Genomic DNA, 21,255 nt, shown 5'->3' with positions numbered 1-21,255 from the left:
TTTGACAGCATGTTTGATATGGGGTTATAGACCTCAACCCAGAATCCTCAAGAGCTGCTTCCATTGGACTGTATCTGTGAGGGCTTTTTGGGTTGGGCACTGGAACAGCTCCCCAGGGAATGGTCACGGCCCCAAACCTGCCAGAGCTCCAGGAGTGTTTGGACAATGCTCTCAGGCACAGGGTGGGATTGTTGGGATGTCTGTGCAGGGCTAGGATTTGGACTGGATGATCCTTGTGAGTTCCAGTTCAGGATATTTTGTAATTCTGTGACTGACTGAAGTAAAATGGGAGATACAGCCTGTGGACCATTTTAAAGACCCTGTATCAAATCTCTGCTCTTCTTCTCATCACCAAATCTTGTGATTGCTGAGTCCTGACAATGAGAACCACGCAGAGGCTGCCTGACATGGCAGTTTCAGCCAGCATTTGTCTTTACTTATTTCTCCCCTTATGAATGAAAGAACAAAAAATTATTTGTTTTGTTCTTCCTTCCCCCACTACGGGACCGCGAGACGCGGTCAGATACTGTGCAACCAACATTTAGGGACACAGATCACCCATTCCTGGTGTGATGAGTTCTGACATCTATTAACTGGGTTCATTCTTTAATTCCATTTTTTTTCTCCAGTGGCAACACTCCCATTGCCGTGTGGGGAACTCACCTGGACCTCATCCAAAACCCTCAGATCCGGGCAAAGCACGGTGGAAAGGAGCATGTCAATGTGAGTATGACTGCAGAGCTGGGGGGAACACATGTCACAGTGGGGACAGAGACTGGCTGACAGGTCTGGAGCTTGAAATCTCCTATTGCAGCCTAAAAAAGAGGGCATGGTTTGTTCCCAGAAGTATTATATTGTACCTGAAGGACACAAAGAAAAAGTTTTTGGCAGGGCTGGAACCAAACTTCGGGGTCTTCTGAGACTTTCACCTTTGTCTTTGCTTCTCCAGCTTGCTGAGATTCATTTCAGGTAACCTGATATCCAAACTGGAATCCTGAGCACAACTGAGCATGCACTGCACAAACACTTTTGGAGAAACACCCAGAGTGTGAGACCTAATTGCAGGGTGGTAGCGAGGTTTTGACTAATCTGTGCTGTGTGAAAAATAAGGGAAGAAATTTCTATTTCCAGAAGGAAATGAAGTCAGAGAAAGCTGCTGACTGGCAACCCCAGAGGCTGAGCTCTCAAGAGGCACAGGATGCCCAGTTGAAATGCAAACACAGCTGCCCCAGGACTGTGAGGTGCAGAACAGCATGGAGATGAACTGCCAGGCTCTGTATTTTCCATAAACATTCCTTTTGTTGGGTTTTTTTCCCCAGAACTGTGAGGTGCAGGACAGCACAGGGATGACCTGCCAGGTTCCATACTTTCCATAAAACCCCTTGTGTTGGGTTTCTTTCCCCAGAACTGTGAGGTGCAGAACAGCACGGAGATGACCTGCCAGGCCCCAGCACTGGCTGTGGACCCCAATCACCATTCTGAGCTTGCCGAGCGCCCGGAGGAGTTTGGCTTCATCCTTGACAACGTGCAGTCCCTGCTGATCCTCAACAAAACCAACTTCACCTACTACCCCAACCCGATCTTCGAGGTTTTCAATCCCTCAGGGATCCTGGAGCTGAAGCCTGGAAGTCCCATCATCCTGAAGGTGAGATGGGGACCAAAAACTGGATGAGGAAAGACAAACAAATTCTGCCTATGCCCTCTCTGTGCCTGCCAGCAGCCCCATGAATCATCCTGATTGCACCCCAGAAACTTCCTCCGTTCCTTACCCCATATGGAACCATATCAGAGTCACCATCAGCAAACACCAAGCACTGCCCACACCCATAACTAAAAATATATACTCCTGATGCAGATACCTGTGTGCAGCCTGAATTTGTACCCACTGCTGTTCACCAGAGACTATTTTCTACCATTTCAATGGGGCTGACAAATACCTGTAGGTTTTGGGGGTTCTGGGGTCCAGTCGGGACGGCCGGACGTAGACGGTGACGGATGGAGATGAGAGATCTCTATAGGCAGGTCTTGGGACACAGCCGGTTTATTGTAAAGGGCGTGGGTATTGGGGCACTGCTCAGAGCTGGTAGACTCAGCTCTGAGCAGGCCCAAGAGAGCAAGAGAGTGAACGGGTGAGAGAGAGAGTGTAAGAGCAAGAGTAGAAGAGAGAGCAGGAGAATAGAATGGAAGAGAGAATGAGAATGTGTATGAGTAGAAGAGAGAGAGTGAGAATGAGAATGAGAATGTCTGAAGTCCTGGTTACAATACAATAAATCATCTTCTGCACTGAATATTCTAATTGTCACAAACCAATCTAATACAAGATACAAATCCTATAGCATTTACATACAGCCTATAAGAGTTCTTATATTACCATAGAGTGTTACATCTTAACTTCTAAAAACTACTCTTTGGACCCCTTCTGCTGAGCTAGTAGGGTCTGCTCTGACCCTTGGACCTGTTTGCAAGCAGAGGGTATTGTTCCATCAAGAGGGGATTACTTCAGTCGGCCATACCATTGTTTTCTAGTTGTTCAGTAACTAAGACCTGGTATTTCAAAAGTGGCTTTCATTTCGATGTTGCCTGTAGTTTTCATATTCCCAAAATCTTTTGTCAGGCAATCATATTTCCAAGGCTTTCCTGTTTCATCTTCCCCAACATCTCCCCCTTTTCGATGGACAATTAAGATATTAGACATAGTCTTACTCATTATTTTTTGCACACACTGAAGTATACAAGGTACTGCTACTAAAACTGTAATTATTACTACTAAAATAATCAAGCCTATTTTACAGAGTTCCCTTAGCCAGGGTGCAAAGCTCCAACCATCAAACAAACTGTCTAGCCAAGACGAGTTATCTGTTGTAATTTGGTTAGCTAGGTCCCTTAGGTTTTGTAACTGTTTGTGAATGGAAACAGAATGATCGGATAAGTTCATACAGCATAATCCTTCAAAATCTTCACAGCCATGCCCATGTGCTAATAAAAGATAATCAATGGCAGCTCTATTTTGTAAAGTGGCATGTCTGACTGCCTCTTCATCGGTTAACAAGTCACTGATCATAGTAGAGGTGGCATTTACCTCCTTGCTGAGCCAACATCCCAACTTGTTTAACTGTTTTAGTGCAATTGAGGAACTTAACTGAGGAAGAAAAATGCTCGCAACAATTGATTTTTCAGAGTTCCAAGGATGAAAGTCACTATCACAGTCGCTCTCATACTGATGTCCCCAGGAAGATCTAATTTTTCTGTTTTTCTTTTTGATTACTTCTTTGACACTGGGAGCAATAATTGTAAGTTGTCCCAGAGCACAAGGGCCACCATCTATTTTTGAAGGTATACCTTGCCAGGCTCTGTCTCCACAGATGAGCCAAATTCCTCTAGGGAATCGAATAGGAAGTTTGTTAAAACGATCTGCATGAGGTTCATCATATATAAGAAGCTTAGCTTGGTTGCACCAAGAAGTTACATTGCTATAAGCTGGGTGATATGGGGTAACATTTAAATGAGGACCGTTTTCTCCTAGAAAGTGAAAGAAATAGCAGGTATCCATAGTTAACGAGCCTAGGATTTCTAGCTCTTGAAGGTCAGATTTATCAATTTTAGAATTATCAATATAAGTTTGGTGTTTATGGCTGGTAGTTGGAGAAATGTGATCATCGTATGGCCAGTACTTATCAAGAGTAACATTATCAAAACCTTCTGGTAAAGGTATTCCAACTAAACAAGTTGAAAAAGGTTTGTCAGGGCTTGTGTCAGATAGACAGATGGTATCGGAGCCTGCAGATTTGGCTAAGGCAACCCAGACATTTGTCTTTGGTTGATTTACAGGTAAAGCTTCACTATAAAAACTAAAACATAAGAATAAAAGCAACATGCACACGCGCAGATGAGAAAGCTCCATTATTTTCTTGAGCTGTTTTTGGCAGATCGCTTTCTTCTGGTGATTCTGCGCACTTTAGGTTTGGGTGCTTGCTTCCTGGCTTTCACTTGCAGGGTCACTGGCTGGTGTGGAGGCGTCGGCAGGTTTTGATGTGTAGTATGGCTTCACGTTTTTTGCTGGAACCCACTTGAGCTCTCCACCTGTGGAAACACATGCAAACCCCTTCCCCCATGTTATAAGATTGTATGGTCCTTCTATTTTTCCTGATTCTAGATTCTTGATTAAAACTAGGGGGTGCTCTTTCAGTTTTGCTTTTTTGTTGTTTAAGAAATGTCTGAAGATGGGGGGATCAGGCTCTTCTGCAGAGCTGTTCAAGAAATTAAAAACATACAAGGCTTTATTCAACCTTCTTTGAGGTGTAGCCTGGACTTTTCCCCTTTTCTGTTGATTTAAAATGCGTTTTAAAGTTTGATGTGTTCCTTTTAGGGTACTTTTTGGCAGTTGTTTAAGATACGGTGAGCAAATGCCACTGTATCTTACAGCACTTTTTAGTTCTTTAATTTGGAGAGTGGAGATGGGAGCCCACATTTTAGGACTGTCAGGCTGTTGGCTAGCTATCACAGGCTTAGTTAATAGACTAAGACTTTCATCTTTATAGATTTGGGGTCTTATTTCATGGCAATCTGTTAATTTAGAATAATCTGAGCACTTTGGAGGATTTTTTGATTCAGAAGGTAGTGCTGACAAACTTTCAGAACTCGTTTTCTCTTTCTGGGTTGCAAGATCCCCGCCGCTTGCCGGCGGGACTCTGGGGCTTATTGCAAACAAATCTGGCTGCTTTTCAGAGTTTACTTGTGTTAGATTTAAAGCATCAGCTCCGGCAGAGGGGCTCTCCGTCTCCCCTGCCACTGGAGCTGCATTATTGCTCTCGGTTCCCCCCTTGCTCGCGGCGTCTGAGACGAGGCTGCGCTGCGCGGAGGGATACGGCTGTACGGTGTCGGGGGACCCCGGCGGGGGCGGCTGCGGCGCGGGGATGGGACCCGGCAGGGGCAGCGATGGAACGGCAGAGTTCGGGAGTGGTGCAGCCGATCTCGGTGGCAGCGGGCGAGGAGGCGGGGTGGAGCTGCGCGGCGGAGTCGCGGGAGGATGCGCGGCTGGTCCCGGGAGCGGTGCTGAGGTTGGAGAAGTTTGAGCGGAGTGATATCGCTGGTCCGGGAGTTGCAGCAATGGCGCATGCGCGTGTTGCGTCATCAGGTCCGCGCGGTAGGCTGTAAGGGCAGCAGTCCGTGTGGCGGGCAGTTCGGACAAAGCGAAAGATGGCAGGACTGCAGAACCAGGGGCTGGGGCTGCGGTTGCGGGAGGCAGGAGGGCTGGTGGCTGGATGGCGGCGTGCTGCTGCTGGAAGCTTGTAGGCTGGGCTGGGGTGGGTGGTGGTGCCGCGGGAGACGGGGCTGCAGTGCCGGGAGACGTAGCTGGAGCAGGGGCAGGTACGGGGGAGACTGCAGACCTCCGTGCAGGCAGCGCGGCACCGGCATCAAGTGGCTCGCGGAGCTGGGGCGCTCCCAGCGCAAGCGATGGTGTGCGGGGATCGGGGAACAGCACAGAAACGGCAGGAGAGACGGGAGTAGACACAGGCGGCTGCTGTGCCGCCACGGGGCCGGGGGACCGCTCGGGGCGTGCTGCGTGCGCTTGAACGGCAGGGTGGGGGGGTAGGGTTCCTGCGGTAACGTGCACAGGGGGTGCCGGAGACAGCAGGACAGCCGTGGCCGGCGCTCTGGGCACCAGTGTTTCGGGAGCGGCAGGGGACTGTGAAGACGCAGCAGTGGCAGACGGGGATGGAACAATGGCTACCATCGGCGCCGTGTCGGGGGGGGGGACCTGGGGGGCTGGAAGAAGGGTCGCCGCTTGGCTTTGGGGGGGGCCGGCTATAATGGCAGCCATGGCCATAACCGGCGCGGCTGGGGGAGGGGTAACACCCGTAGGTAGCAGGGGGGTAGGCGCTGGCCGCGCCGGGGTACCGCCGGGGGGCGGGGCCACCATGATGTCAGCAGCGGGGGGTGGGGTAGCAATGACGGCAGCAGGGGGGGGTGGAGCCGCGGTGACGGAACCGGGGGGGGGGCACGGAGGGGCAGGGGCAAGGGGTGGGGCCGCGGAGACGCTGGCACTGAAGGCAGGGGCCGCGGGGGATGGGGCAGCGGGGGCCGCGGGGGATGGGGCAGCGGGGAGGAACGGGATGGCGGGAGGGGCGGGAGGGGCCGTAGGGTCCGGTGGGGTGGCTGGGGCCGGGGTAACGGGTGCCGGGACCGCGAGCGCGGGGGGCGGGGCGGCGCGCGTCAGCCGGACCGCGGGTATCGGAGCCACGGGGTCCGGCGGAGGGGCGGGGGCCGTGCTCCGCTGCGGGCTCGCGACGGCAAGGGGCGGACTCGCAGCTGGAACCGGGCTCGGCGGGGTGACTGCTGCGGGCGGCGCCACCGCAGCAAACAGCTCTACCAGCGCTCTGCAAGCTGGGATCAGCTGTGCAGCTGCCATATCTCGGTAGGAGATATTATTAAAGAGCTTAACTCCAACTGTGTCCCAAAAGTCTCTTGTAAAGACGGCTGAACGGTCAGCATTTGGGAAATTAAGTCGGGTCCATTCTAAAAGATTTTTTAGCTCCTGTTTAGGCAACTGACTTGGACCAGAGCTTATAAGTAAATGCTTAAGTTGCTTATAGAGATCTCTGTCATGGGCAGAGTGGGTTTGTCCCATTTTTTAGACCAGTATGATACTCACTTAGGTGATGTCGCAGGAGCAGCGTCCTTACTCAGATGTCTGTCGTGGGGGGCTGGCCAGGCACTCCACTCAGCACTCAGGACGCCGCTTTTCGGTCCTTTCCCAGAGCTCCGGTTTCAGGCGTCGCTTGGCAACGGCTTTCCGTGCTCAGGACCTCACGGGTGGATCCGCACTGAGCTCCAGTGCGGGCGGTGCTCAGCACTACTCGCCTGTGCTCGGGGCGTGCGGCAGATTTCCCTCCGCAGAGCTCCGGTCAGTACTGCTTGGCAGCGTGTCCATGCTCGAGGGGTGATACGGCAGACCTCCTCAAAGAGCTCCAGGGGGCCGCTGCGCAGCAGTGGCGGCCCGTGCTCGAGGGCTGCCAGGCAATTGCCTCCAAGAGCTCCAGGTAAACCCCGTGCTCGAAGGCTGCCTCAGCAGAATTACAGAGCTCCAGCTATTACGATGCGCAGCATCGGTATGCCGTGCTCACGACACGTTCTAGGTGGCTATAACTGGTCTTTTAGTTACCGTCCATGGAGAAAAGTCCTACAGATGGAGAAGGCTGAACCGGGCGTTCAATCACGTTGTGCGCCAGGCTGCAGGTGCTGGGCGTGGGTTCGGCAATCACGGTGGGCGCCAGACTGTAGGTTTTGGGGGTTCTGGGGTCCAGTCGGGACGGCCGGACGTAGACGGTGACGGATGGAGATGAGAGATCTCTATAGGCAGGTCTTGGGACACAGCCGGTTTATTGTAAAGGGCGTGGGTATTGGGGCACTGCTCAGAGCTGGTAGACTCAGCTCTGAGCAGGCCCAAGAGAGCAAGAGAGTGAACGGGTGAGAGAGAGAGTGTAAGAGCAAGAGTGGAAGAGAGAGCAGGAGAATAGAATGGAAGAGAGAATGAGAATGTGTATGAGTAGAAGAGAGAGAGTGAGAATGAGAATGAGAATGTCTGAAGTCCTGGTTACAATACAATAAATCATCTTCTGCACTGAATATTCTAATTGTCACAAACCAATCTAATACAAGATACAAATCCTATAGCATTTACATACAGCCTATAAGAGTTCTTATATTACCATAGAGTGTTACATCTTAACTTCTAAAAACTACTCTTTGGACCCCTTCTGCTGAGCTAGTAGGGTCTGCTCTGACCCTTGGACCTGTTTGCAAGCAGAGGGTATTGTTCCATCAAGAGGGGATTACTTCAGTCGGCCATACCATTGTTTTCTAGTTGTTCAGTAACTAAGACCTGGTATTTCAAAAGTGGCTTTCATTTCGATGTTGCCTGTAGTTTTCATATTCCCAAAATCTTTTGTCAGGCAATCATATTTCCAAGGCTTTCCTGTTTCATCTTCCCCAACAAATACCCAACTCTGTTTCCTTTCTTGGACATTCAAGACCTTCTTCTCACCCCTGTTTAAACCCAAACCAGTCCTTTGCCATTTCTGTAACCTGCACAGCAATACAGAGAAGGAATTTTATGATGGAGCATTTCTGTATCAGTATTTTGATGTGGTCAATATGCAAATAAATTATTTTGCCTGCAGATGCTTTTTGTACGTTTGGAAGGAAGTCGGATTTACTTGCCTGACTACATTTAGTGAGGGCTTTATTGCACAGGACTTAAATGGAACATTTCTCATCCAGTTCCAGAGAGGGAGGAGCAGGACAGGCTGTTGTGACTGCTTTCAGTCTGTAGCCACTCAAGCTGTTCTCTGCATGACTTTCAAAATTGGCTTTTCCTCTCTGTGTTAGCAAATGGTGAACTACAAATGGCATAATAGAATCATCTTCAGGTTGGAAGGCACCTTAAAGACCATCCCATTCCAACCCCCTGCCATGGGCAGGGACACTTTCCACTAGACCAGGTTGCTCCAAGCCCCATCCAGCCAGGCCTGGAGCAGTGTCAGGGATCAGCCATCCACACCTATCAAATGCAGTATCAACACTTGTATCAATGGAATGAACCAGAGGGGGAAAGAAAACTCTTTCCTGATGTTTATTTGGTTATTTTGGGGTGTGATATTGCTTTCTGTGCAGGGCAGGAATCTGATCCCCCCGGTGGCAGGAGGCAATGCCAAGCTGAACTACACCGTTCTGGTGGGTGAGAAGCCCTGTGCGGTGACCGTGTCAGACGTGCAGCTCCTCTGCGAGTCCCCAAACCTCATTGGAAGGCACAAGGTGATGGTAAGTGGGTCCTGACCCTCAGCTTCTGCTCCCTGGGTGGCTTGGGAGGGCACAACAGTGCTGAAGAGCTGGCAGAGAGCTCCAAGGGGTTTGCATCACCATTTGCCTTTCCAGGAACATCAGGGCTCCTTTTTGATATAATATCCTCATCAAGGGTAGCTTGGAGAAGTAGAACAACGGAAAAGTGACCTGGAGATCTTTGTGGACAGTGAAAAACCTTTCATGATCAAACCCCAGCAGAAGAGTTTGCCTCTCTTCTGTTTTTATATGGGCTGTATGAACCCTGGATGCTCATGTGAGGTCACATAGGTAACATGTTCCTACATAACGCTGTGAAATTCAGTGCTGTCCCCATCACTTATTGGCATGATGGTGACTAAAATTTGCCTTTATATAGGAGAGGGAAAAAAAAGCAGGATGTGGACAATAGTGTGACTGGACTTTGGGGTTTTGACTTCTATAAAACTTAGTGTGCTCCTGCAAATGCTTCCTGAAAAATGGACCTGGTGATTACATCAGAGGGAGCTTCTCCTCCTCTGACCGTTTATTTATTTACTCCTTTTTTTACTTTCCTCTCAATAATTTGAATTCCTTGATGCTGCTGCTTGATAAACAGCATATCAGCAAACACCCTGGAGCTGTACCAAACTGCGGGTGGGAGCAACAAAAGCTGACAACTGACATCAGTGTTTCTCATTCCTTGTGAACAACTTGTTTTTCTGTTGCCCTCCCCAACGCTGTATCTGTCACATATTAATTAATTTATTTATATCAGTGCAGTGATACTCAGAAAGTTTGATCTTTAAAAAGATTTTTCTGGGAACTTTTAGGAAGCAGAGTTTATGATGACCATTTTGGGCCTTGTTTGTGGCTGCTGCTGGGATCCCTCGTAGTGGCCACTTAAATTCTCTGTGCCAAAGTTTCTCATCTGGAAAATAGAGGTAATAATCCTTTCCAGCCATGCAAATACACCGTGACTCTCGATTCATTGCAAAGCACATTAAGACACTCCAAGAGGAGCAATAATGAAGTGAGAGATTTTCTCTGTGTGAAAACCAAAGCTTTTGAGCACAGCAATAAATGTTCTCTGTCATTTTCATGGATATAATTAAACATATGGTTAGTCAGAGACGGACAAAGACAATCCTGGGGAGAGAAAACTCAAAGCCAGGTGAGCAATAATCAACCCCTGGGGATCCAGGATGACGGACATCTGGCCAGGCTGTACTAATTGGAAAGACTCCCCTGCTCCTGCCGCTTGGGACAGTTTAAGTGAAGCCAAAGATTAAAACACAATCCCTTTTTGAGGATGCCGGTGAAACGAGGGATACTGCTGGGAAACTGGGAAGATGATGGAGGTGCTCAATGATGGACTTTGCATCTGGAAGCAGGGCTGGGAAATGCCTCCTCCCGCATGGCACAGCATCCCTGCTGCTCGAGCTGGGGTCAAATGTATCCCCACATTTCAAACAAACACCTCTTTGATGGCCAGGATAACTGACAGGTAGTTCCTCCTCCTGATTCTGCCAAAGATTTACTGTGTGACCTTGAGGAAATTGTTGAAGAAACCCTTTCTTGCAAAGTGAGGTGGCCACGAGCTGAGAAGGGGCCATGGGAGTGAATCAACCAGTGCAAAACAGAGATTATTTCTAAGGGAAGGAGCAGTGGCAATGACACACATTGATGTCAACACGCTTTTGATCTGGTTCAGCTGTCTTTTACACAATGACAGAGTTAAGTACTTGAAAAAAATAGCCAAGAAATAAAAGGTCTGAGAGGTGGTTAAGAAGAAGATTGACTAAAACTCAGAGGCAAGTTTTTTCCAAGGAAAAGAAGGAGATGTGGGGAAGATCCATGAGTGGCTATGCCAGAGAAGGTCTGCAGGGAGGATGTGGAATACATTTGAAGGTTTGCTGGTATCTGATGCAGTCTGGAAAATCACACCAAACTCTCTATAATGAATGGAGATATGGTCAAATGCAGCAGCTGAAGTTCAGGGCGTGATTCATCTCATCCTAAGAGGGACCATTTCATCTGGCCAGGACAAATTTGCACCAGGAAAGACTCCTTCAGAACTCCTGAACTCCTACAGGAGCGGCCACTAAGACTTTGTTGAGGAAACTGGGCTCTGACGTAGAGCCCATTTAGAACATTTAGTGTAATTCAGGACAAACTGATGGTTAATAGTCTTAAAACATGGCCAAATTGCTGTTGTTTCATGGGTTCATGTCCAGTCTTCTGGAAGGTAAAAATGGTTTCCTCCACAACCACTCAGTGGATTAAGAAATAAAGTAGGGCTATATGAGCATATTTTCTTGTGTTTCTTTTAAAAGCTCACAATAACACAGCAGCCTCATAGACTTTCTTCTTCAAGAGCCAGATTCCTCAGATCATGGCAACTTCGCTTGTGGATTGTGAGACTTTCCCAATGATGAAACCACTTTTAAAGAGGAACACACTGGGCCTAACTTTGAACACCTGCTTTTGGGAGCTTAGATCCCCTTATCATTAATGGAGAAAAATGGGAACTTCTACTGAATAAAACATCTCATCCCAATGTCAAAGGTGTCAGAAGCAGCTCACATAAATCACATCCTGAAAGTGGTTTTTCTCTTTGTTGACTCTGGAATCACACTGCAGTGTCTAACTTGGATGTGTATGCGGAATATTTGGTGAGAGAAATCCCACTCGTGGAGACAGGATGTTCTTCCAGCTTTGAGGCTGGACCCGCGCTGGGATTTGGGATGGGAGAGTTGTTTTAGTCTGATATTCCTTGAATGGACTCGTCTGACTGCAGGGCTTGGAGAAAGAGAAAATGAAACAGAATTAATCTATTTACTGATCCACTGACAGGAAGGAAAGTGTGTAAATTGGTGAGCAAATTTTGCTGGGAGGATTTGGGACAGTGGCCTAGGACAAAAGGGAACAACTTCCAGTGCATGGATTAGGATGTGATTTTGGCAGTTTGTCTGCTCAGTTGAGCAGGCGACATTCCAGCACCAAACCTTAGGATTTATGAGTGAGTTGGATCTCATATCTTGGAGTAGGTGGGGAAACTCATTATTGCTGCATCCCCAGCTAAGGGTCTGAGGTTCCTTGGCCACTGAAAATGCTCTACAAGCCATCAGTGTCATGGCACCAACTGGTCGTCTTAAAACTCTGTTACCTGATTAGAAGAGTTTAGGATAAGTTTTGTTTTTCATCGTGGACATTTTGTCTTCTAGACCCCATTCCAAAATGGCATGAAAGGACCTTATGGATGGAAATCAGCTGTTTTCAGACAGTCACTTTGGTCTTGTCTGTGACATAAGGGTTGTAGTTGTCTCTCTTTGGCCAGGGCCTATGGAAGAGCAGCCTACATCTGGTGGTAGAGCAAAACAACCATCTTCCCTGAGACTGGGACTGGAATAACTTCTAGGAGGTGATAAAGTCACAGAGACTGATGTTCCCAGAAAGGGTTGGGGTGCAGAGCACCTGGGAAAATTTATTAATTCATGATTCTGCTCCACGGTCTCTTCTGCTGGCTCTAGCTGGGCCAGTTTCTTCCTCCTGCAGCTTGGAGAGGAAACCAGAGTAGGTTCCTGAGCTGAGATATGGGAAGCTCTGGGATTAATATGTGCCCAGGCAGGCTGGAGACAAACTGAGTAACTGAGAGCCAGTAGGATGGAGGACAAGGCTGAACACCAGGCTGGGGCGTGGGGGAGAAACATTAGGAGATATGAGGGAGAACTCCTCACAAGGGAGGAAGAAAGACGTTTAATTCCATGCTGCAGTGGTCCCAGGTGCAATGGGAGTAGGAAACACTGAGCCCTAGGGTCTTGAGTGCATTTCAGCAAGAGTTTGCTCTTTGTGCAGGGCCAGCTGCTCCTCTCTGTGACACAGCTCAGCTGGGGTGAAGTGATGGGGCTCATCCATCCTTCGAGCTCTTTGCATGGCATCTTCCCGGCTTTCTGCTGATCTACAACTAGCATTCCCAAACCACAGCTCAGCCCTAGAAGCCTTTTTTACTTCAGTCCAGCCAGCAGAGCTTTTCTCCCACCACTCAAGCTTTTCCTACTCTACAAATAGCTTTGAACAGCCTTGTAGTAGCCTGAAGCCAGCAGTATCCTGTGGGATTCCTGTTGGGAGTGTTGTTCATGTTGTAAAAAGGGGCTCTAAGGGACTTGCTTCAGCAGAACATTTTGTTGGGCAGGAATGCTTGCAGGGTTTCTTTCTGGTTGTTAAAAACAAGGCCCTTGCACAGCAGCTTCTTCCAGAGGCTGGAAGCAGCCCTGGGAACCTCTGGATGTACATGGAGAATGAAAAGCTGTGTTCAGCTCCTACTGGTGAGCATCTGCGGTTGTCCTGACAATGTGTGGCTATAAAGGGAGGTGTAAAAAGCATAGGCCAGGCTTTGTGAGGTTTGTGGTGCTGTTTTACTATCCCAGAAGCTTCCAAGAACAGTTTTATCTGATGGGAGAGTCAAAAGAAAATACTGACTCTGATTTCTGCAGTCCCACTGTACTGACTGGGTCAGGTGTCCCCTGCTCCACTGTGGGGTTAGGACCCAGCAGACCATAACCATGAGCTCTGTGTCCTGTGTGTATTTTGGGACTAATTGACACCAGTGCCCCATACAACACATCAGGATGGGGAATGAACAACCCAGAATGAAATCCAAACTGATATTCAGAAATTGTGACCGGTGGCTTGTCTCACCACAAGTCCTTTTCTTGTTTGGTTCACGGTGATTCTGCCAACAGAGGTGATTCTGTCTGGCATTTCAGGTATTTTTAAGCTGTTCCATATCCAAATACTTCCCCTTTTGCCTTGGGAGACAAGGAGATGTCACCATTCACCCTCAGCCAGGACGATGGGTTGGACAATGATGGAGTTCCTCTGCGTTCCTGCTTTTTTGACAGTTTCAATGCAGCTCTTTGCTTCTTTCCCTCTAGGCTCGTGTAGGAGGGATGGAGTTCTCTCCAGGGATGGTCTACATCTCCCCAGACAGCCCTCTCAGCTTGCCAGCCATCGTCAGCATTGCGGTGGCCGGTGGGCTGCTCATCATCTTCATCGTGGCCGTGCTGATCGCGTACAAGCGCAAGTCCAGGGAGAGCGATCTCACCCTCAAGCGCCTGCAGATGCAGATGGACAACCTGGAGTCCAGGGTGGCCCTGGAGTGCAAAGAAGGTAGGATGAGGAAGGCAGGATGACACTGTGTCAGTGTTGGTGGAAGGGAGCCATCCAGCCACAAAGCTTTGAGCCAAAATACCACAGGGTTAAACCCTCTGGGTGTGGCTCAAGCCTGGATCTAAAGTGACTTTCCCTGTTTACCCTGAATCCAGACTTTCTCCACCCTGTCCTAACTGGGTTTGATAATTCAAAGTCCACAGGAAGCCTTGGCACGTGTACCTGGGGAAAGGGACACTGCTCTTGTCCACCTTCTTCCTCTCCATGTGTTGCCTCTCCTTCTTCATGAGGGTCTGGGGGCTTTTCCCATCCTGATGAGAGTGATCTGGATTTTCACTGCTCCCTGAGTTGTTCTGGTTTTGTGCCAGCCTTTGCAGAGCTACAGACAGATATCCATGAGCTGACGAGTGACCTGGATGGAGCCGGGATCCCTTTCCTCGACTACCGAACCTACACGATGAGGGTGCTTTTCCCTGGCATTGAAGATCATCCAGTCCTAAGGGATTTGGAGGTAAAACAACATTTCCTGCTTCTGGCTCCTCTCTGCCTTCCTGTTCAGTTCTGAATTCCAGAGATTCTGTGTCAGTGGTGGGGATGTGATGACTTGGTTATGCTGTGTCCTACTAGGAGTGAAACAGGTCCTCATCAAAAATCTGGGTTGAAAGTGGAAATGTTTGCTGTTATCTTAGATCATACTAGATCACAAAATCATTTAGGTTGTAAAAGACTTCTGTGATCTTCAAGCCTAACCATTAACCCAGTGCTGCCAATTCCACCACTAAACCATGTCCCCAAGTGCCACATTCACACACTTTTTGAACACTTGTGGGGGGTTGTAATCTGACCACTCCCCTGGGCAGCTTGTTCCATCTCCTGATCACCCTTTCAGCAAAGCATTTTTTCCTAATATCCAATCTAAACGTCCCCTGGCAGAACTTTAAGGCCATTTCCTCCCATCCTGTCACTTGCTACCTGTTAAATTCTGTCTGATCACTCACTTATTTGGAAGACTCTCATAAATCCATATGCATTGGGTCTACTCAATTAAGCTTCTCTTTGGTCTTAACCCTTCTGTGGCTTGATTTTTAGACTGGATTTAATATTTTCTGCCACGCAGGGGCAAGGAAAACCAGTTGTATGACAGAGGAGCATGTTTGCCTGTGCCATCCAGCCTTGCATGACCCTCACACTACCAAGAGGCCAGGGTTTTTTTGTAGCAACCCCTATAAAATATCCCCCTGTCACTGAGGGAGGTTCACCTTTGCTGCACTCTGGTTTGCAGTGAGATCAGAAAACCACAGTGTCAGTCTGTCCATATCCTGCCCACATCTTCCTCCTCCACCTCAAACCGCTGGAGGAAGAGTGGGAGGACAGTGAGACATTGTTCACAAATCTTGGGGTCTACGCAGAGCCTGTGTTACCTGAGTCGTGTGATAGGAGCTTGGTGGGAGGCCAGGTGAGGTCTGCCAGGCTAAAATCTGCTCCAGGCTCTGGCAGATGGACAGGCTCTGCTGTAGGAATACCTGGGCCGGAGAATCAGGAGCCTACATCATGGCCAAGGTGTTGGCTGAGCTCTCTGCAAAGCCTTTGGCAGGCTCTGAGCATGGGCCTGGGAGATTTCTGGAGGCCAGGACTGGGCTTGGTTGGCAGGAGGGAGGAGCAGGAGCTGGCACAGGCAGGCCTATGCTTGGCTGGCTGTGTAATCAGAGATGCCTGCTCGGTTTTGCTCCTGCCATTCGGAAGAGCCAAAATTCATCCGACTGTGTGGAGAGAGACATTGAAAAACATGATCTGTCAGCAAGGAGGGCTTTTGGGACTGGGTAGGAGGCTGAATTACACGTAACTATCGTATAGGTTTGGGGTGCAGGTCAAGTGGCCTCCAGCTGCTTTCCCTCAGGATGGGCAGCTCAGGAGCTCCCACAAACGAGCAGGAGAAATGAGGGGTGCTGAATCTCCCTCTCACGTGTGTGCACACAAACACTTCCATTATCCCCACAGCCAGCTGCAATACCTACATTCATTAACTCCATCCAGCTGATCACAGAACAGCATCTGACCCCTGCAGAGGCCTTAGCACGGATGCTCCCCTGTGTAGATACACACTGAGCTGATGTTTCAATCCAACACCCTTGATCTCTTCTCCCTTTCATTCCATTCATTGTTTTTTTTCTTAATCCTTTGTAAAGCTTCGCCAGCTCTCTGTGTCAACATCTTTGGCTACTAACGTGAAGGCAGCTCTCATTCTGCTCCCTTCTCTGAAGAACCCAGAAGGAATTGCTATTTATTGCAAAAGGCCCCAGCACAGATCCCGCAGAGAGGAGGTCTTACTTATTTCCAGTTCATTTGCTAATTAACTGCTTCCAGATGCAGTGCAAAATACTTTTCTTGTTATTTTGTTTTAATTCTCCATAATAACCCAGGGATAGACAATATTAAATGTTCAAGCAAGTGAGTTAAAAATAATTATTGGCGGGACGGGTGGTGGTGGTTTGTTGGTTGGTTGGTTGGTTGTCTCAAGCTATTTAAGAAGTAATTTATTTGTTGGACGCAAAAAGAGTTGAGAACTCTAATTTCCAGAATGAGAAAGTAATGACTCAATGAGGGGCCTTGCATTGCTTGGCTGTTTAGGCAAGCCAACTTATTTTGTAATAAAGTGCCAGCTTTGGGTGGTTATTAATTCATATATGCCTTGATGACATGTGTTGCTCTGTGGTGAGACCCTCCAGCTTCCGAGGAAGCTTCTTCAAGGGCTGGAACAGCTTCAGCAGCATGGAGGGATGAGTCTGAGGTTCTCTATTTAGGTTCCATTAATGCCTAGAGCCAGAAGGACCAAAAGGCCACTGTGGAGCCAGGCTCCAGCACTGAGGTCCTAAATTCTTCCATATAAAAATGAGTTCACCATCCTCTCAGTTAAGAAATATGAGACTTATCAATCTCTCTGTGTCCAAAACACCTGAGCTCCCAAACCCAGGGGTTCTACTGCAGCTCAGAGTGTCCTCTCACACCTTCACCTGCCTTGCTCTTCAAAACAAGGCCCAGCTGCATGGCCACCATCCCAGCCACTGCCTCACTGCACCTCTTCATCTCCTCAAAACCTCACCCTGGCCTCTTCCCGTTCACTCTCTTGCTGCCTCTCCCTGTTCCCTAAAGCTGAACCCCAAACCTCTGCAAGCAGGTTTCTTGCAGGGGTGAGAAAGAAGTTTTGGATGAAATCAGAGTAAGACTTCAGTCTGACTAAAATAACAATATAACAGTGGCACGGTGACACATTAAGGCACTAGAAATCCGTTTTGGATGTACTATTCAGAGACAGAAACACAGGGTTAGAAAAATCATCTGGATGTGGCTGGGAGTCTTCTCAGACTTCCTAATCATTAGATGATGTATGGATTCTCTTCCGGTCTGTCCTTAGCTGGAGGAGCTGGAGTGACGAGAGCAGAGATAGCAAAGGGGGTGTGACAATGGGAGGTTTGACAGTGGGAAAATGAGGAGAGGGAAAAACTCCCTTTCTTCTTGTGCAGGTCCCTGGCTACCGGCAGGAGAGGGTAGAGAAAGGCCTGAAGCTCTTTGCCCAGCTCATCAACAACAAAGTTTTCCTGCTGTCCTTCATCCGCACGCTGGAGTCGCAGCGCAGCTTCTCCATGCGGGACCGCGGCAACGTGGCCTCGCTGATCATGACGGTGCTGCAGAGCAAGCTGGAGTACGCCACCGACGTCCTCAAACAGCTCCTGGCTGACCTCATAGACAAAAACCTGGAGAGCAAGAACCACCCCAAGCTGCTGCTCCGCAGGTAAGGATGCCTGGGCATGGAGGGAGCCGGCTGGGAAGGCTGTGCCCTCATAAACATTGTAATCTTTGGAGATGTAGATCTTGCTCCATTCTCCTCCCTAGCCAAAAAGTAGTCAATGATAAAAAGTTACAGAACTAATCCACCTCTGGATTTTCATGTGGATCCTCCAGAAAGTTTCATAAGGACAGAAAAAGCTCAACGCTTATTTTGAGCTCTTTGCGTGCTTACAATGTTAATTTATGCTTATATTTCCTTTTAACCTGAAAACTCCAATCAGGTTGTGTAGGACCTAAATTAACATCACATACATGGTGTATTAAATCCCTGGTGAGAGGACATCAACTTCTTCCATCTCCTGCCTGGGACATGGATTTCCCAGCTTTGTTTCTTGTTCCTGAGTTAACTACGGACACATGGAGAGCCTTCAGCTGCATTGTGGGATCTCATTTCTCTCCCAGAGCTGGGAGTTCATGGAAATCAGCAGAAGAGCAGGACAACAGAACTGGTTTCATACAGGGAACAAGCTTGGATTGGTGCTTCTTGGCCTGGTCTAAAGTCTAAACTCCACAGTTCTGTGGGAAACCTCGAATTAGGAATCCACTGCTCTGTAATTAATGTACTTTCCCTGCCTAGGGAAGTGCTGCCTCTTCCCCCTTTAGGATCAGATTCATCTCCTTTTCACAGACTGAACCAACCCTCCTGGTTCAAGGACCCTAAATAAAATCAGGGGGAGTCTTCTGGAGATGAGTGTCCTTTTCCACTGCTCAGAGCTGACTCTGAGGAGCCCTCAGTTGATTACGATGGATGGCTTGGACACAGAGGAGACCTCTGGTGCCTGCTGGGCTGGGAGGTTTTTCATCTGGCACACAGCCCACTGTGGAGAACCAGCAAAAAAGGAGCAGAAGGCACTTCCTGGCATTCAGGGCAGCAATGCCAGGGGCAGAGACTGGACTTCGCTTTGGTGTCTGTTAACTCCCTGATGTGATTCAAGTCCTACAGCCAGGCTGGTGACCACCCTCCAGCTGACCCCAGGCTTCTTGTCTGTGCTTCTCCTCTGATGCTCGATGGCACTGCCTCCTTCCAACTGCCTCCCCCCTTCAATTCCTCCTTTTCCTTCCCCTTTTTCTATCTCTTTGTGTTCCCTTGCTGCTCATTCCTGTCTTGTCCTGAGCAATCCATCTTTCCTCTTTCTCCTTCTTCCAGTTCTCTTTTAACTCAAATCCTCTTTTTTGGAAATGAATCATGGCCTTTGGGAGGACAGCCAGGGAACAAAGAAGGCACATCCACTGTTCCAAACTCTGGAAACACCAGGAGATGTCAGGGAAGTAAGTCCTGCACTGAGCAGCACCAGAACAGAACATGTGAATATCTAAATGCCTTGGGTTAGATGTTGGTGTGAGTGCCTCAGACAGCTCTTTGGAGCAGCTGGATTCAAAGGGAAGGAATGCTTCCCTTCCCACCCATTAGTGAAAGGGAATGTTTTGCAGTTTTGGAGGTGTTTGATGGAAGGAAGGAGCTGGCAGAAGTGATTTTCCCACCTCACCTGTGTCCAGTGCTCATCTCACGTGAAATCTACAGCCCCAAAGAGATTTTCAGAGCAGAGAAAAACAACGACAAGAAGCGAGAACCTCTGCATGGCTTTGGTGAGAGCCAGGACAAGGAGGACCCACTTTAATTCACCCAGGCAGGGACTCCTCTTTTTTCTTGGTTTCTCCAAGTTTCTCTAGGTTTCTCTTGGTTTTTCTCCAGTCAGTGCATGTAGTGGAGCCAGCACAGGTTTATCCCATGTTCCTGATGCCCACACCATATTTACAGGTCCAAGTCAGTGTTTCTGTAGGAGAAGCTCACCCTGAAGCCTCGAGATGGATTTTTCTTCGATTGAGGACAGCGTGCTCAAGGGCAAAAGGATGAGCTCCGTGTATGTGCCACATTGACACATTGAGGAGAATAATCACTCCCAAATGCCAGGGAGATAGGCAGTGCCAGATAACCGTTCCCTGGAGACTTAGATCTGTCTCTCCTGAGTATTTATACAGCATACTTGACATATGGCCTCGCTCTGAGCTCCTCAGATTTGATGGATTTATCCCCTCCGAGCTCTTTGGAGAAGATTCCCTCAAATGTCGTCAACTCCTTTTAGTTGTTGGAGAAACTGAAAACAGACAAAAAGCGACTTGTAGTCACAAGAGAATCAGCAGGGCAGCAAGGACTTTCCTGCAGGTTTCCTAAATCCAAAACTGAAACAGGGAACTTAGGATGTGCTAAATCCTGATGGTGCCACGCCAGACTTCCCACTGGGCAGGAAGATAGACAAGGACAGTATTTTGGTAGGACCAGCATGACTAACACATTTCCAATTTGCTTTTTTCTCCGTGGTCAACTTTAGGACAGAGTCTGTGGCTGAGAAAATGCTCACCAACTGGTTCACCTTCCTCCTCTACAAGTTCCTCAAGGTAAGAGGAGCAGCATGCCTGGAAAAACTGCTGCTTTAATGCATTTCTTCTTGGTGAGGTTCAGTTGGGGTGAAAACTTGCCAGATATAAAGTTAAAGGCTTTTTCTTTTGCCTCTGGAAGGAGGTCACTGCCTAATAGGAGATGGGCTGTTTTCTGACCCAGGGAGAGCAAAGAAGGATGCTTCATTAGAGAGGCAGCCTGTTGGTCTCTCCCTTGTAGAGAGGTGGGATCTAAGGGTCAGTGCCAAAATGGGGAGGATTTCAGAGCCTGACTGAGACCTGTGTGGAAAATGCTGTCCTTTTACCAGCAGACTGAGGTCTCCATCATGTGGTGACCCATATTTTCAGTGTACAGTGGAGTGAGATCTCCTTCCACCCCAGCTCAAAGGCAGAAATGAGACCCAGCCCCAGGAGGAGTGGAAGGACGCTCGTGAGCAAAGCTGTGTGAAAGAACTTGAGTGGAAGAATTTGAGGCACTCCCTGAGCTCTCTCATTCCTCCTGGAAGGTCTCCTTGGGGTTTGTGCAGTTAAAAAAGTCTTTCAGTCTTTAAGCCCTGCCACTGACTGCTGGGGGATCCAATTTCCCCTTGGGGACCCACATTGAGCCTCAAGAATCTCAATTGCCAAGGCACCAAGCTCAGGGCCAGCCTTTTTGGAAGGAGCTGAGCTCTGCACCTCTCCCCCACTCCCACTGCAGCTGCTAAATATCCTCCCACCTCACATCCTCATTTGGACAGAATAACCACCTCTGCCTGGCAATTCAAGGCTTTACAAATAAAACCCAATCCCCCTGAGCCTTCCTCAGGCACGACCAGTTCAAGGATGAGCACAGGGGAAAGTTTTGAAGGTCCCTGGAAGGTAATTTCAGTGACTTCAGTATCAGATCCCCGCTTTCAGCTGAAAGGAAAGGATATAAGGAGGTGACTCTCTAAAGAGCTGCTTTTGTAATAGGCTTTTTTCACCCCACTCAGCTACTTGTCTTCTTGCCTTAGCCTGAACAGAGGCCTGATAAGGGCAGGAGAC

General features: G+C 48.7%; 1 protein-coding gene across 3 annotated transcripts in view; it reads left to right on the top strand.

The window, feature by feature from the left end:
• The window catches only part of PLXNA4 (plexin A4), a 430,780-nt gene that overhangs the window by 368,226 nt on the left and 41,299 nt on the right, over window positions 1–21,255 (top strand). For all 3 annotated transcript variants that reach the window (XM_048300844.1, XM_048300841.1, XM_048300842.1), the window contains exons 17-23: window positions 630–723; window positions 1,406–1,645; window positions 8,674–8,820; window positions 13,755–13,989; window positions 14,358–14,500; window positions 17,511–17,779; window positions 20,166–20,232. In XM_048300844.1, the coding sequence (XP_048156801.1) occupies window positions 630–723; window positions 1,406–1,645; window positions 8,674–8,820; window positions 13,755–13,989; window positions 14,358–14,500; window positions 17,511–17,779; window positions 20,166–20,232 (1,195 nt within the window). The remainder of the gene's footprint in view (window positions 1–629; window positions 724–1,405; window positions 1,646–8,673; window positions 8,821–13,754; window positions 13,990–14,357; window positions 14,501–17,510; window positions 17,780–20,165; window positions 20,233–21,255) is intronic.

The sequence above is a fragment of the Corvus hawaiiensis genome, chromosome 4, assembly GCF_020740725.1.
Source record: "Corvus hawaiiensis isolate bCorHaw1 chromosome 4, bCorHaw1.pri.cur, whole genome shotgun sequence".
NCBI lineage: Eukaryota > Metazoa > Chordata > Aves > Passeriformes > Corvidae > Corvus > Corvus hawaiiensis.
Note: the sequence above shows the minus strand (reverse complement) of the source record. Positions and strands in the feature narration are given on the sequence as shown.